The sequence below is a fragment of the Hemibagrus wyckioides genome, linkage group LG21 (genome assembly GCF_019097595.1).
Source record: "Hemibagrus wyckioides isolate EC202008001 linkage group LG21, SWU_Hwy_1.0, whole genome shotgun sequence".
Lineage (NCBI taxonomy): Eukaryota > Metazoa > Chordata > Actinopteri > Siluriformes > Bagridae > Hemibagrus > Hemibagrus wyckioides.
In genome coordinates this window covers 12,006,748-12,022,215 of record NC_080730.1, presented here as the reverse complement: position 1 = coordinate 12,022,215, position 15,468 = coordinate 12,006,748, and the positions used below count along the sequence as shown (strand labels likewise).

The 15,468-nt window shown below is 37.5% G+C and overlaps 2 protein-coding genes across 5 annotated transcripts; one reads left to right on the top strand and one right to left on the bottom strand.

Moving 5' to 3' along the window:
* Positions 1-40: 40 nt before the first annotated feature.
* cxxc1b (CXXC finger protein 1b) lies at positions 41-6,234 on the bottom strand. 3 transcript variants are annotated; one of them, XM_058374247.1, is made up of 14 exons: positions 6,099-6,234; positions 5,173-5,289; positions 4,977-5,077; positions 4,219-4,346; positions 3,889-4,044; positions 3,211-3,348; positions 3,000-3,107; positions 2,729-2,904; positions 2,412-2,619; positions 2,217-2,327; positions 2,080-2,129; positions 1,888-1,984; positions 1,240-1,392; positions 41-1,113 (listed from the first exon to the last, which is right to left on the bottom strand). In XM_058374247.1, the coding sequence occupies exons 2-14, from the start codon at positions 5,253-5,255 to the stop codon at positions 967-969; spliced, it is 1,656 nt and encodes a 551-aa protein (XP_058230230.1). In that variant the 5' UTR covers positions 5,256-5,289; positions 6,099-6,234; the 3' UTR covers positions 41-966. The 3 variants fall into 3 exon arrangements, with proteins under 3 accessions (XP_058230230.1, XP_058230229.1, XP_058230228.1); XM_058374245.1 differs by having other exon boundaries at positions 48-1,113; positions 2,729-2,907; positions 6,099-6,233; XM_058374246.1 differs by lacking the exon at positions 6,099-6,234 and having other exon boundaries at positions 47-1,113; positions 2,729-2,907; positions 5,173-6,074.
* Positions 6,235-6,608: 374 nt separating this feature from the next.
* mon1bb (MON1 secretory trafficking family member Bb) lies at positions 6,609-13,790 on the top strand. 2 transcript variants are annotated; one of them, XM_058373750.1, is made up of 5 exons: positions 6,609-6,683; positions 7,095-7,718; positions 8,080-8,872; positions 9,881-10,028; positions 12,453-13,790. In XM_058373750.1, the coding sequence occupies exons 2-5, from the start codon at positions 7,145-7,147 to the stop codon at positions 12,618-12,620; spliced, it is 1,683 nt and encodes a 560-aa protein (XP_058229733.1). In that variant the 5' UTR covers positions 6,609-6,683; positions 7,095-7,144; the 3' UTR covers positions 12,621-13,790. The 2 variants fall into 2 exon arrangements, with proteins under 2 accessions (XP_058229733.1, XP_058229732.1); XM_058373749.1 differs by having other exon boundaries at positions 6,625-7,718.
* Positions 13,791-15,468: the final 1,678 nt, after the last annotated feature.

The following is a 15,468-nucleotide window of genomic DNA, read 5'->3' as shown; positions in this document are numbered from 1 at the left end:
CACCAGTGGGACTCAAGTACAGCAATCTACTGTCTGGAGAGATGTGGCCAGAAGTGGTCAGAATTGCAGCCAAAAAGCCATACCTCTTACGTAGAAACAAAGCTGAGTGACAACTTTGTATGAATACATAGGAACTGGGGTACAGTAAGATGGCAGGTGCTCTGAAAGGCTGAGTAAAAATGTAAAATATTCGGCTGTAGCAGGAGGCTGGTTGTTTGCCGAAGGGCTGGAGAGCGGTATAATATTGAGTGTCTGCAGGCAACGGTGAAGCATGGTGGAGGTTCCTTGCAAGTTTGGGGCTGCATTTCTGTAAACTGAGTTATAGATTTGGTCAGGATTAATGGTGTCCTCAATGCTGAGAAATACAGGCAGATATTTATCTATTATGCAATACCATCAGGGAAGCATCTGATTGACACATTTATTCTGTAGCAGGACATCGAACCAAACATACAGCCAATTAAGAAAGTCATTAAGAACTATCTTGAATGTTAAGCCTTCAGATCGCATTTTTGCTTAAATTGCTAACTTTTTGAAATACAATGTATGAAAATGTAATTGACATTTTCACATTGTCACATTTTTTTTGACATTTTGCATCCAAACTACATTTAAATTTACTAAGACATTATTCATTAATTGAATGCAGTGAAGCTGGTCCTTGAGGCAGTCTTTACAAGCACAAACTGAACAACTATTCAGAAGCAGCAACCTCAAAATAACACCATTTGAAGCACACCTTCATTTCTCAAAGTGACAATTTATTTTTGGGCTGACTTTACCATAATATAGCCACACTTTGTATCATAAATAAAAATTAAGCACCAGGTGCAGATGATAGGAGAAGAACTTGTAGAAAATGTTTTAGAAAGGTCACATCCACCACATGAAGACATAAAAAAATAAAATAAAAATTAACACCATTAATTACACAAGGGTGGGGAGGAGGAGTTACTCAGCACATCACTATCTGTCTTTGTTGCTGCGTAAATCGGTGGTCAGTGGATCATGCTGAATGGTTTGGTGCAACATGAGGGCCAGCAGCCCTGCTCTGTTAGTCATTGCTGTTCTTACGTTACGTTCCTGTTCAAACAGCTCATCTAACTTGTACCACTGTTAAAAAAAAAAAAGAGAGAAACAATAAAATGAAGAGAAACAGTACTATTATGAAAGCAATATGCAGGTACTTTAACACATGCACAGGCAGAGTATAATCAGGTAGGCTTAATGTTGACCCACCACTCGAACACGCTCAAGGTCTACTTCTGCTCGTCTGAGTTTCTCCCAGCAGTAGTGTCTGTTGCATTTGCGCTTAGACATTCTGCAGTACTCTCCTGTTGGCTCAAAGACATTGCATACTAGAGGACATCCACACACTTCATCCACTGGCACCTGCAAGAAAGACACAAACTGATGCAAGGTTTGGCAGTTTCATACACTTATTTTAAAGGGACACACCAGAAAAATTAAATTACATATATAAAATTCAATATTCTAATTACATATCTTGGAGGTTGACAAAAAAAATTGAAAAGAATACTATGGTTATGTGGATATTTGGGTGGGAGGGAAATGGGGAGAGAAGATGGTGTTTACTAGACAACATGTTCAATATGCTCATAAATATCCATACTATGGTGGTGGTAGCTCAGTTGGTTAAGGCTCTGGGTGGAAGATCGGGGTTCAAGCCCCAGTACCGCCAAGCTGCCACTATTGGCACAAAATCAATCTTGGGGTCCTTCTTTTTGCAAGTGAGGTGTTTTAGGAATAATGCAGAGTAATGGATAAAAGCACAGTGTTATTGCTAATAGTTAGAATCCCTTCCTCCGGTCACACACAGATACACACGCAGACAGCTACTCTTAGATTATGAGACTAGGATTTTACCTTGGGGTCTCTGGAATGTTCTGGACATAAAACTTGAAGCCTCTTGCAGTAGGTTTTACTCTGAGGGTTATACACATCACAAAAGAGTCTTGTTGCCCTGGTAACACAATGCACAGAATATGTGTAAGTACTTGTATCAGTTGAATTTACATCTTTAAATAAAATGATAATGCTTAAAAAAATCTTTCCTACCCTTCTATACGTGTTGGGAAAATAGAACCAAAGGATGTCTGGCTTTCATACTGCCCATGTAAAACAAAAAATGTGGTAAAACATCTAGTGTACTTTTAACATTTGAGTAACTCATGAGCACAGATTTAAAAACTCACTTTAGCATAGCACCTCTCCATGTGTCTCATTGCCACCTTAGGGTTAATGGGGTGACTGCAAGACACACAAAATATTTGGAGATCTGTGTCCTCACTCTCCGTTTCGTTCACCTGCAGAGGGACACAGAATGCAAACACCATTGCTAAAGCTTACTAAAGCAAAGAAATGCTTGTCCATGGACACAAAGTTCCCACCTCCTCATCCTGCTGAACCACTTGCTGCTTGGCTTTAGCGATGATTCCCTCCAGCTCATGAAAGCGTCGCTCCATTTCAGCAAGGCGCATGCGAGCAGCCTGTTGTTCCTTACGAATCTGCTCCAGTTGCTTTCTGCCCAGCTCCTCAGCAATGCATGGACTCTGCTGCCACTGTTGGATACGCTGTGGAAGAATCTCGTAGATCCGACTGCCAAACCAGCAAGCACACAAACCAGCACATTTTGTAGTAGAAAGGTACATTTAGAGATAAAGGTAAAATGTAAACACACATAAATAAAAATGTGTATATAACCTACTTGGCTGCTAGCTTCATGCCACAGTCCTCTGAGCAGTATTTTGAGTTGGGACGTGCCATTTCAATACAGCTAGGTCCCAAGCACTGATGCAAGTCTCCGGTGTAACGGCCATCACTTCTGTCACTGTGCCTTGTACGGTCTTTATGCTTCTGTTTTTGCTTGTGCCTGCGAGATTCCTTCTGGAAAGGACCACCAAAGCAATGAACTGAAAACCATGACCAAGAATCAAGTTGTAACACATGCATGTTTGGTATCACAACGATTGTTGTACCTTTTTGTCAAATTTCTTTTCACGCCGCTTAACATGCTTGACTTTTATAGCTTTCTTGCATTGGGCAGGGCTGTACACTGGACCTTCTTCATCCTCACTGCCCCACGGCTACACCAGAAGTACAAAAGCAAGTTGCATAATGCATCACTGTGTTATTTAAAAAGATGCTTTGATTTAAAAAATGGTTTGAAGGTTCTTGCCAATGTATTACCATATTCTGGTCCTTGTATCGTGAGTACAGCTCCATCTCACCATCATTATAATCATCTGAATATCGTCTGTCTCGGTGCATCCTATTTTCTGTCCTCTCATGCATGAAAAACTCTTCATCTCGAACACGCAGCATTTTCTTAAGAGATCACAATTAAAGATACACAGCATTTAACACATATAAGTACAAACACAGTAACTGATGTGAAGAACCTTTTTTACAGAATGCTCCTTTGGCTTTGTCTGTGGTCATGGAGCTCATATTACCAACAGCCGGGTGACAAATGAAAGACAATTCTTGAATAAATGAATGAACTATCATAAGTGCAGATGCTTTTACACAGGTCTACTACATTACACAATTAAGCTATTATCCTCCTACCATGCTGAGTGGTGTGTATGAAAATGTTGAGCACAACCAGTTGACATTTATTTTTAATATCAAAAGGAAAATACCCTAGTTTTCTCTGAAAAGTTAGGTGGCTCCTGAATGTCACAGCAGAAAATATTCATCCTAACATAGGGAAAGTCTAAGTTGGAATCCTGACGGTGTCACAGTCTGTGTCCGAGCCAAGAGAGCAAATGTGGCCAAGACTGGCCACTTGCCAGATACTTGATGTGCTTCACAAATTACAACACCACAAATAATCAACTTACTCATAGCAAGTAATGCAATTACCCTTGCACGAACTACACACTGCCGTAGTCGACATTTTTGCCGGATTTTGTTTGGACCCCCAAATTTTTTCATGTCCTTGCAGAAGTCACACTGCGCACAGTCCTCAGTACGTCTGCAGGGTTCACACTCACCACACATGCGTGCAGAACGTTTCACCTGCAACAAAATACTTGCCTTTGTTATATACAATTGTATATAATTGTAAATAAATATGGTATCTAACATGGATATTTAACAGGCATTTCAAAGACGTATGCAACTTTACTAACAGACAGATCAAAAAAACAAAGATTGGGAAAAAAAACTCAGGTAAAAACTGTGAACACTCACTTTAGATCCACGGCGCTTATCCAGTTTGAAATCTGGAGCACTGGACCGTTTCTCAACTCTCTCTGGTTCCATCTCTTTTTCACGTGATTTTTTTGACCGGTATTTTAATTCAAGAGAGGGATCCATTTCTGTCAGATACAGAAATACTAACTTTGAATGTAGTTCCATTAACCCTGGAGCCTATGTGCAGTTTCACATGAGACAGGATTTGTGATAAATATAAAAATTTGTGATAAACCATCATATATCCATCATTCCCTAGGACCACCTTACATAGCTGGTTGTGTTTGACAAGGGACCCTAGTGGGTATATTTCTGCCACATTCATTGCAGTGGGAGGGGTACAATTAACCTTTCCCAGTCTTTAGTAGAAGGACTGTGAAGCCCTAGGGACATGTAATAGGGGACCCACCCAATCAGACCATGATAGCAATACTAGTCAAAAGCCTGCCAGCTGATACTTCAGAGCAAAAATAGCAGCTGCACACATGCACACAAGGTGAGAAGGTTCGAGGGAGATATGGCTGTATGACAGAACAAAATATTTGCATTAAACACATCCGAATCATTTTTGCAATGTCTCGGTCATGCATCCACAGCAAAATTATTGTTAGTGCCTCTGATAATTAGAAGAGATAGAATAGAGCTCAAAACACTCTAAGAGTGTTTCCAGCCTTTCTAAATGGCAGCAATCATCTGGCAAACAAGTGACTATGTTGTGATCCTTTTGACTAAACAAAAGAGGATGGGCTACTTACCCTGACACTGCTGGCAATACCACTCTCTGATACCCTTGGCCATTTTCTCAGTCACGTTTATGCAATGTCCATGGAACCACTCGTTACACTTATCACAGCCACTGTGGACACAAGACTGAGTAAACTAGCGGAAGAGACAAAATACACTTGTACACAGGCTGCAAACTGCACTAAGGTAACAGCACACTGATCTTACATCATGAAACAGTTGATGTCTGGTTTCCGACAGATGCAGTATAGAGGTGGTTTCTCGTTGTCCATTGCTGGCAGTTGGTCCATATCTGACACTTGACAATCCTTAGGAAAGATAAACCTAACACAAACGTCTAAAGGGTTATTAGTGAACTATTCCATTATAAAATGCACAAAATTTGGTAATTAAACTCTCTCTCGTTCAAAGGCATTTAAACACAAAGCAACCCGAAAAACAGAAACAAGGTCAGCTTTTTCACTCACTGGCCAATAAAACAGCCCAGTAGATTTTTGTTAAGGACGTTGTGTTTACACTTTTTAAAAATTATTTCTTTATACACAGATTTTTTTCAATGTATAATGAGTGAGACGCAATAGTGGACACCATAACAGTGGAATCAGTCATGGAGAGCTCCACGTGAGAAAAACGCATAACGAGCGAATTGCAACTGAAGCTGAGCTTTAATGTTTCTGTCTAATAATTACAGCTGCATAATAATTCATCTGTTTTATTTACATCCCTGATCATTATCAGTACTGGTTAGATTAGCTAAAATGTTCGAGCAAGACTAGGTAAGCTAGCCAACAATCCCTGTCACGACATGGATTCTTCTAGTCAGTTATAAACACAGGACAAAGTTACTTCTTACTATACAACAAGACAACGACTCAAAACTATTAACTAATGCTATTTATTTATTTTTATTTCTGCTAGCTGGGGGTCGTACACTCACCAACGGCGCTAATTAGCTAAAAATTTACACAAGGCGGAGTATTCAATTAAAATACTCTTCAGTGACCGGTCGTCTTCTAGCAACCTCTATTTGGTTGTACACTTAAAACCTGTTCAGCTATTCTATATAGCAAAGAGTAAGAGTATGAGTTAATAAAAAACAAAACAAAACAAAACAAAACAATAAAACCACATACCCAGCAGTTCAACAATCCTCCTCCTCCTTCTTCTTCTTCTTGTTTGAACTGAAAAATATTGTAACCTCATGGAGTATTACTGCCACCTACAGAACAATCAGATTATTAACTCAAATCCCGTCACACGTTCCTGAAATAATCCAAGTTTTAATGGAAAAATATTAATCCCCTAAATCTTTTAAATTCAAAATATAACTATTGTTATTTAGAGTGTATATTTAACGGAAATGACAACACATCAAAATAACCGAAGATCATGCAGTATTTGCAGAGCTTTAATAACTCAAATAAAACAAAATACAAATCATTTGTAAATAAATTGTGTTAATGTTTTGGCTAAATAACATTAAGAACTTTTTGGTTTTCACAACTTTTGACACTGGGACAAAGTTTAATTATGAAAATGTAACATTAAAATGAGATAAAAAAAACAAAAATGTCTATTATCTATTATGTTAAGAAATGAAACAACCATCATGCGCTGCAGATGAAGAAAGATAATGTTGTGCGCGTGCGCATGCGCGGCGGAAATCGCAGCGGAAGAGGACAGGAGCTACGCCTTAACGAAAACATCAAACATCACCGGTACGGCTAATTAATGAAAGATTATTTTGTTTGGAATACTATCGTGATACATTCTGCCCTAAAACTGCCTTCCTTACACAATACGTTGACTAAAATAATTGACCTATGTTTACCTTATGTTTAATTATCAGGTACGCTAGCGAGATAGCTAACTAGTTAGCCTGTAAGGAAAGTCTATGCTTCAGTTCAGTTGTCATGAATACAGAGCTGATCCGCGGTGTGTACACTGGAAGAGATGATTTCTGTATTTCAGTATTCTACATCTGCTGAAGAGCTCGTTTTTCAGTTTCCTCTACCTGTCAGTACTGATTCTGTTTCTGATTCAGTTTCACTATATTCTTAATTCAGAAGCGTTTGTTTAAGTAATATTTCTAGTCATATTTAAGTAATATTTCTCCTTCGTTTTCTCAGTTTATATTATGTTGACATAATTAAGGGGAATCTGAGTGAACATTAATGAGATGGAAACCACGGACTCACCTGTTGTCACATCTTTACATCAGAGTGATAAAAATGAAATGCAATCTGAAAATAATATAGACAGTATCACAGAGGTGGAAGATCACATGACTCTCCCAAGAATAGAAAGAAGTAAAGAGACAAAGCTGCTAGACACTCTCACAGAAAACAATTCAAACCCCAGATATCTTCCTGTGGACATTCAAAAAGAAGAGGCTGTTGTGTTTGATGTATCAGAAACTGTTAAAGCTCCGGAGGACGGCGGCCATGAAGACTCAGGTGAATTTGTTGTGGCCATGTTAGCTCGAGGAAAACTGGAAGAGCAGGATGTGTGCAAGAGAATTTCGCCCCCAATCTTAGAAACTTCCCTAGAGGCTTCTACTCACTGGGACGAGGATGTGACTGCAGAGACCTGGAGACAGCACCGGAAGCATGTGTTTGTACTGAGTGAGGCTGGGAAGCCCATCTACTCCCGCTATGGCAGTGAAGAAGCCCTCTCCTCCACCATGGGTGTTATGATGGCTCTAGTGTCTTTCATTCAGAGTGGGGACAATGTCATTCGTTCTGTTTACTCAGGTATTGACCTTCTACATTGAGTGAAATTAATAAATGCAACAATCATAAGTTGTTTATTTTAAAGAAAACTGATAAGTATTCAATATTTACACCTTATTGTGTAAGACATTTTATAGGCTTGCAAGGTGATTTGCATATAACACTTACGGTAGTCCAAATTAATGACAGCCTTCCCTAGATTCTGAACAAAGTTGGTCAGGCTTATAATCAAATCATGTCATATTTTATCATAGCAGATTTAATGGTTTCAGATATCAAATGTTTACCTTCCATTCATATCATGTGGGACAGCAGGTGAATTGATTTTAAATGACTCTTCATTTTTGATTTAACCCTTCTATGTGATGCTCTTGTGCTATAGATGAGCATACAGTGGTCTTCATGCAGCAGGGGCCTCTGGTGCTTGTCTCTGTCTCTAGCACCCGTCAGTCTGAGCAGCAGCTACGCAATGAACTGCTTTATGTCTATAACCAGATTGTGAGCATGCTCACCCAAGCCAGCATCACCCGCATCTTTGAGCACAAGAAGAACTATGACTTGCGACGCTTGCTAGCTGGCTCAGAGAAGATCCTAGATGGTTTACTAAACCTGGTTGACTTTGACCCTAGTTTCTTGCTCTCAGCTGTGCACTGTCTACCTATTGCCTCTTCATTCAGGGACTCCCTTAGCCAGATACTTCAGAAAGCCATCACTCCCAACCTAGTATTCTCTATCCTCATTGCCAAGAACCAGCTGCTGACCATTGCGCAGGAGAAGATGGTGATTGAGGATGCTAAGCTGGATCCTTCTGACCTTCACCTGCTGCTCAACCTTATTGGTGCCTCGTCTGCATTCCAGGCCGGTGAGATCTGGACCCCGATCTGCCTCCCCAGCTTTAATCCTGACTGTTATTTCTATGCCTACATATCCTACCTGGACCCACCTGAGTGCACTGTGTGCCTGCTGCTGCTCTCCACAGACAATGAGGCGTTTTACGCAGTGGCAGAGTGCAAGAGGAAGATTGAGGAAGCCATGCAGGCCCAAAATGCTCTGACCTCCATTGCCAAAGCTCAGTCGTACAGCGTTAGTCAGGTGGGAGTGTCTGATCTCCGGCACTTTATGTACAAGCCTTTTGATGTTCCAGACAACCACCATCAGCTGACGCAGTTCACCAGGTAAACTCAAGAAAAATTATATAAAGACCGCTAATTATTCTTTTGCAGTTACTTTTGTAGATATACTTAAATCATCACAGTCTGATTTGTTCTTGTGAATGAATAACTTATTTGAATTGTATCAGAATTGATTAGAACCTATTTTCAGTAATTTGTGCTGACCAGCCTTCTCTCATCTTTGTAAACTATTTCTAGTGTTATTATTGGCATTAGAAGTGTATACTTACTGATGCAGCCATGTAAAAATTCAGTATATAGCAATTATATAGCATAAAAAAAAAGTTACTCAACCCACCCATATGAGTTGAGGTCAGGGCTCAGTGTGAGTCACACCAATTCTTACACACCAACCTTGGCAAATCCTGTCTTCAAAATCCACTATTTTTGCACAAAGCATTTTCATGCTGTAACTTTTTTAGATCTCTTAGTTACAGTGCAGGGAAATTGTAATGCTACATCATACAAAGATTACAATTGTGGCAACAGTTTTGGGATGGCCCACAAACTAGGTGTGTTGGTCAAGTGTATTTTTTATTATTATTATTATTATTATTATTATTATTACTACATACAATTAGCTAAAAATTATAGCTTATGTCCTCCTGTACTGCTTTCTTGTTCTTGTGATTATATTTTCTAAAAATTCGTTAAAAAGAAAAAAAAAACGTGTATCTGACATTTAAGCAGTCTTTGATTGTTTCTAGCCATAATCAAGTACATTTTACAGTTAAACTGTGCAAAAAAACTGTTCAAAGGCACAGGTACTTCTTAAAGGTACATCTTAATTTGTACATTTCTGCCATTATTGACTTTATTGAAAGATGTCTCCTTGACACAAGATTACATTTGACCTGGCTGTACTATACCTTTTGGTGGTTGACCTGAAAATTGCATCTATTTTGTAATGCTAACATCAGTAGTTGTATATAAAATGGAAATGGGTGAACCATGGTTTGCCAAGCATGTCCTGTGCACTTGGTTACATTTCTGTTTGCTTTTGGCTCTTAGCCCAGAGATGGAAGCTCCTTACGACAGTGAGGAAGAGAAGATGAGGCTGCTTGACCTTTACAGAGATATGCATGGCCGGATACACAACACTTCACGCCCTCTTAAACTCATCTACCATGTGGGGTTGCGAGAAACCCTGCTGGCCTGGGTATGATGAATATATTGGTCTAGTTACTTTTATCAAGTCTCATGTTCATAGTCCAGTTGTTTTGCTTTTTTGGCTTTTAGTCCACATCTCTGGTAAATTCATGAATCAGAAACTGGATTACTTTTCTATAACAGCAGCTTTGATAGATGAATTATAAACAACCAGGGGTGGGGTGGTGGGATGTCATCCCTGCCATTATATAGATTTGCCTTCAAAAGTAGTAAAACTGCAAGGCCAATTATATCGTTACTTAAAACATGGCACATTTGTTGTCAGCCCACCTGATTTCTAGGCGAACCAAAGTAAACTAAATTGCTTGCAATAACTGCATCAAGCAAGCGACCCACTGACATCACCAAACTATTTTACTGCATTATTCATTTGTGATGATTTTCTCGGCTTGTACTTCAGCTTCTATCAGTTTTGGGGAGTTCAGTCTCCTCTTCAGGAGGTGTAATGCATGCTCAATTTTGTCAGTTGAGTTTGCTGATGGACTTGGATAGTGTAAAACCTTTCACTTTTTCTCTTGAAATCCTTGTGTGGGCAGTGTGTTTTGGATCATTGTTTCTCTGCATGATGCTGTTCATCCCAATTACATTTCTCTGTAAATTGGCAAAAAGGATGTTTCTATAGACTTCTGAATGCTACCATCATGAGTTACATTGTCAATTAAAATTTGACTCATTTTTATATTTCTTCACAAATTCCAGTCTAGCCTTCGTTTTCTTACTGCTTGATGAGTGGTTTGCATCTTGCTCTGTTAAGTCTTCTTTGATTGGTGGATTGTAATAACAGTTCTGTGGAGGTTGTTTTTTGATTTTTTGGACTTTTATTTTCTCACAATGTTTGTCATCAACTGCTCCCCTTTTCATTGATCAAGCTGTTCAATGTCTGTTTTTTAGTACAGCAGTAATTTATTTCTTTTTAAGAACATTCCAGATTATTGTTTTGGCTATTTACAGCCCTCATGCAATGGCTGTGATCGATTTTCCCTATTGTCTCTGCTTCAAAACACTTTTCTCCCACAGACTCTGGTGTTTATGCTGGTTTATCCTTTAAAACAGTAAGGCAAAGCCTTTGTCTTCACTAGTAAAACCCAGGACTCAAACCAAGAATAGCCATTTAGATCTATTAATTTAATCAATCTATCAGTGCAAACCTGGGCAAAACCATTTCAAAACATGTTTGTGTTTTTTATCAATTAAAAAATGGTTGGGTTCAACAAAACGTGCTATAATTCTGATCTGTCTTCAGCGTATAGCAAAAACAAAAGAATATTATACACCAGCCAGCCATAACATTAAAACAACTAACAGCTGCCATGAACAACATTGACCATCTCATAACAAGGGGACCTGTAAAAGTGTAGGATATGCTAGGCAGCAAGTGAACAGACAGTTCTTGAAGTTATGTTACCAGCTAGAAAACAGGCAAGTGATGACTGGGTCAGAGCATATCCAAAATGGCAGGTCTTATGGAGTGTTCGCAATATGCAGTGGTTAGTGCCTACTAAAAGTGGTCCACAGAAGTAATGACAAATCACTGACAGGGTCATGGGTGCCCAAGGCTATTTGATGCAGGTGAGGAAGGCTAGCCCATCTTGTCTGATCCCACAGAAGTGCTACTTTAGCAAAAACTGCTATAAACATTAATGTTGGCTATGAGAAAGGTGTCAGAACACTCAGCTTGCAGCATATGGGCAATTGAAGAAAGCCTGGTCTGTTGAATCATGCTTTCTATTGGACACTGCAGAAATTGTTCAGGAATGGTTTGAGGAACATAAGTGTTGAATTGGCCTCCAATTTCCTCAGATTTCAATATGATTAAGCATCTGTATAATGTTCTTAAACGAGTTTAGACAGCATTCAAACGAGACATTAACAGCATTTTACTTTAACATAAAAATATATATTATGTCAAAAAATATATATATCTTAATCATTGACATAGAGCTGTTAGCTGTTTAACATTTATGCAAAGAATCTTTAGAGTCAGTGACATAGGAAGCTCTTCAGGACCTTCCTACCTGGTGGTTTCTTAGTAACATGTCTTAAGAGAGAGGAAAAAGACTTGCTGCTAAGGGAACAACTGCTATAACATGATTGTGGGGAACTAACAGAAACTTTTTGGGACTGTTCCAAAACATTAAATGTACCTATAAATGGACAAAATTGATCAATAAACAAAAATAAAAAATGTTGGCAAATCCTTGTCATATAAAAGTAATAATATGCATTGGAATGAGCCGTTATAGAAAAATAATCCACAGAGTGGTAAGTAACTATACTTCACAGTCTATTTTGAGTTATTCTTTACTTATGATTCTGTTAATTGCTGTCAGTCATTCATGGTATCAGCATAATACCTAGATTTTGTTGGTAAATGTAAAGCGATTAAGCGAGTGGTTTAATTTTTTCACTGCAGGTCACAACCAAGTTTGAGCTGTATACTTGCTTCAGCCCTCTTGTAACAAAGTCCTGTGCCATCAATGCTATAACAAAACTTCTGCGGTGGGTGAAGAAGGAGGAGGACCGTCTCTTTATACGATATCCCCCGAAGTACTCAACCACACCCAATGCAAGCAAAAGCTAAGAGTGGTGCTCAGATGAACTCTGTCAATAACAACATCCTGTGTTGGAACTGACACTCAGAACTTTTCAGATGGATATGGATTACGCTGAGCACTAAATTCTGCTCAATACCTCAGCAGCACTGAAGAAGTTTTACTTTATTATTTTTCTCATTAATAGTAATGTTTAGAATATTTACAGTCCTAACTTAATGTCTTTGGATAATGAAATTTTTTTTTTCGTACATAAATGATCATGCATCAAACAATTGAGGCATTAGTCACCATGTTACCTTTGTTAGAACAGCGGCTGGAAATAGTGTTCTGTCTCCAGATTAACATAAACTTAATTTGAAGAATTAAATAGTGGTAGCATGTGATTCAAAGATTGCCCAAACTATGTTTATATTCTCAAACCTTTCTTTCTTTTTTCCAATGTCAGAATGTTCTATAAAATCGAGCTGTTTGACACTTGGCCAGGTCAAGAATAATGAAATAAATTTAATTGAGAGGGGCCACTAGGCTTGTGCAATATCAACATCAACAAATAACAATATTATTGTCCCTGCTGTATTATTGTCCCTGTGTTACAGTGAGACAATATCCAATGATGTTTATCACAGATTATATTAGTTATATACACCTGTCAACTGATTTGTGTAGGAATAAAAAGAAATGAAATAGGCCTTAACCAAGTGTCTCATCAAACAATTTACAAATGATAATTACAAAGTGATTAAATGCATGTTTCTTTTTTTTTCTTTTTGACTGCTGCTCTTTTGCATTGTATGAACAACCTTTGCTTGTATTAACAGAAAATGTAGGTCATCTGAACATTAGACAATCGGATTGGATTACATTGCATTAGAATGGTGTTTTTTTGTTTTTTTAAACTGATTACTGTGCATGACTGCAGAATCACTTAAAACCCAACCTCTTAAAACCAAATTTAACTTCTGTACATGTTGTACCTTTTGCATACAAGTAAAAGGCATTATTTCCTCAGTGTAAGCTTTTCATGTATTTTTGTCTAACTGCAATTAAAATGGGCATAATTTGAAGGAGTGAGTTTACATACAAAATAATGTGATCATTATATTTATTTTGGACATGCAAGAAACTGATATTAGATTGGTCAGTAAAATATGAAAATCAGATTATAACCAATACCAGATTTCAAGAAATTTGAGTTTGATCAGTGCATGAACACTGCATATTATACAAAAATAATATGAAGGTGCACAGAATAAAACTATTAATAAAGTGACTTGAGTAATTTATGAGCAGTAACTTTGTTCTTCCAATCAAACAAGAAACATGCTAGATTAAATATACATTGTCTTTTATAAAAAAAAATGTAGTGTTTACAAACACTGATAAGCTAATAAAATAGTTAAAATACTTCCAAGCTACCTGATTTCAAAAGTACCAATGCATGCATGTCATACCTGACTGTTAAATGACTGCACATCTGTTGTTTTATCATTATCAAAGTACTTAAATGTATTTTAGATTATTTTGTACCTGCACTTTTGTAAGTGCACTCATTGAAGATTTCCTTGCAAACAAATTTAATTTCCTTCCTAAATTATTTTGTACTGTAAAATAAAGGTATCTGGGTTTTCAGTGATTTCATTTTTTATTACAATATCTAGTCTTTGAATTTACAGGTGTGTATTACTGGTAAAAAGTCATTGTATCATTTTCCAGTGTGATCTCATTTTATTGGCATTTAAAAACAGTGATGTTTGTGTTCATGTCTTTTTTTTTAACTACAATGTCTGTGCCGGAGAAAATCAGACGACAGTGGCACTCAAAAGTAAACGTTCAGATTCAATGAAACTGACATGCTTTTTTCCATTGTTTCTTCACAGGGTTTGCCACCAAACAAAGTGACTTGACTGTTAAAAATAGATAAATGAATAAAACATTTCAATTTCAAATTTGCAACTTAATATATTTGCTCAAAACCATGTACTGAAGACATTGTGTAACATAACATTGGTCAAATGAGTTGTGGCATTCTCCTTAAAAATACTTAAGAGCAAAATATCAAACAACAATGTATTTATTTCCCTTCTCACTTTCAGGCAGGTCTGGCATGTCGAGTTGATTTTACAAGTTTAAAAACACTTTCAATTTTACTTTATATACATGATCTATGGACTTACTTTTCTGAATTGTATATGCAGATGTTATCTAAATATTAATATGCCTTGCAGAGATTTGTTACAAATTAAATATCCTTAATTACTATTAAACCATTGTAACCACACAATATAAATTAAAATGAAATGTACAATATTTCACGGTACTTAATTTACATTTTAGATTTTAAAAACACATGAACATCTTCTACATACATGCTTTAATATATACTAAAGCACAGTCTGTCCCAAAATCTGTCTTATCCATGCTTTGTAAATTTACATTTTAAGATTAAAAATTTCTCTTAAATAATAAAGCCATAAAAACAACAAATCCATGAATGTAAATTCATTTGTCAATATCAAGTATAGGAGGTGAAAAGTGACACATTTAAAGCATGTTAAGGCTGTTAGACACCAATGTCCTAGCTGCCTGATTTTAACACCAGTGTCTATTTTTCAGCAATCCAAATTAATTCACTAAGATTTGATTCACCTCCTTCCTCTCTCTCTCTCTCTCTCTCTCTCTCTCTATATATATATATATACACTATATTGCCAAAAGTATTCGCTCACCCATCCAAATAATCAGAATCAGGTGTTCCAATCACTTCCATGGCCACAGGTGTATAAAATCAAGCACCTAGGCATGCAGACTGTTTTTACAAACATTTGTGAAAGAATGGGTCGCTCTCAGGAGCTCAGTGAATTCCAGCGTGGAACT

What these genes read in the sequence shown, in the direction of transcription:
- cxxc1b (XM_058374245.1), bottom strand. Translation starts at nt 5,255, where the DNA reads ATGGACCAACTGCCAGCAATGGACAACGAGAAACCACCTCTATACTGC. An exon ending in ATAAGCGCCGTGGATCTAAA is followed by an intron (nt 4,045 to 4,218) that starts GTGAGTGTTCAC and finishes ATTTTGTTGCAG; the next exon opens with GTGAAACGTTCTGCACGCAT. An exon ending in AGTGTGTAGTTCGTGCAAGG is followed by an intron (nt 3,349 to 3,888) that starts GTAATTGCATTA and finishes TGATCTCTTAAG; the next exon opens with AAAATGCTGCGTGTTCGAGA.
- mon1bb (XM_058373750.1), top strand. Translation starts at nt 7,145, where the DNA reads ATGGAAACCACGGACTCACCTGTTGTCACATCTTTACATCAGAGTGAT. An exon ending in CATTCGTTCTGTTTACTCAG is followed by an intron (nt 7,719 to 8,079) that starts GTATTGACCTTC and finishes CTTGTGCTATAG; the next exon opens with ATGAGCATACAGTGGTCTTC. An exon ending in GAGAAACCCTGCTGGCCTGG is followed by an intron (nt 10,029 to 12,452) that starts GTATGATGAATA and finishes TTTTCACTGCAG; the next exon opens with GTCACAACCAAGTTTGAGCT.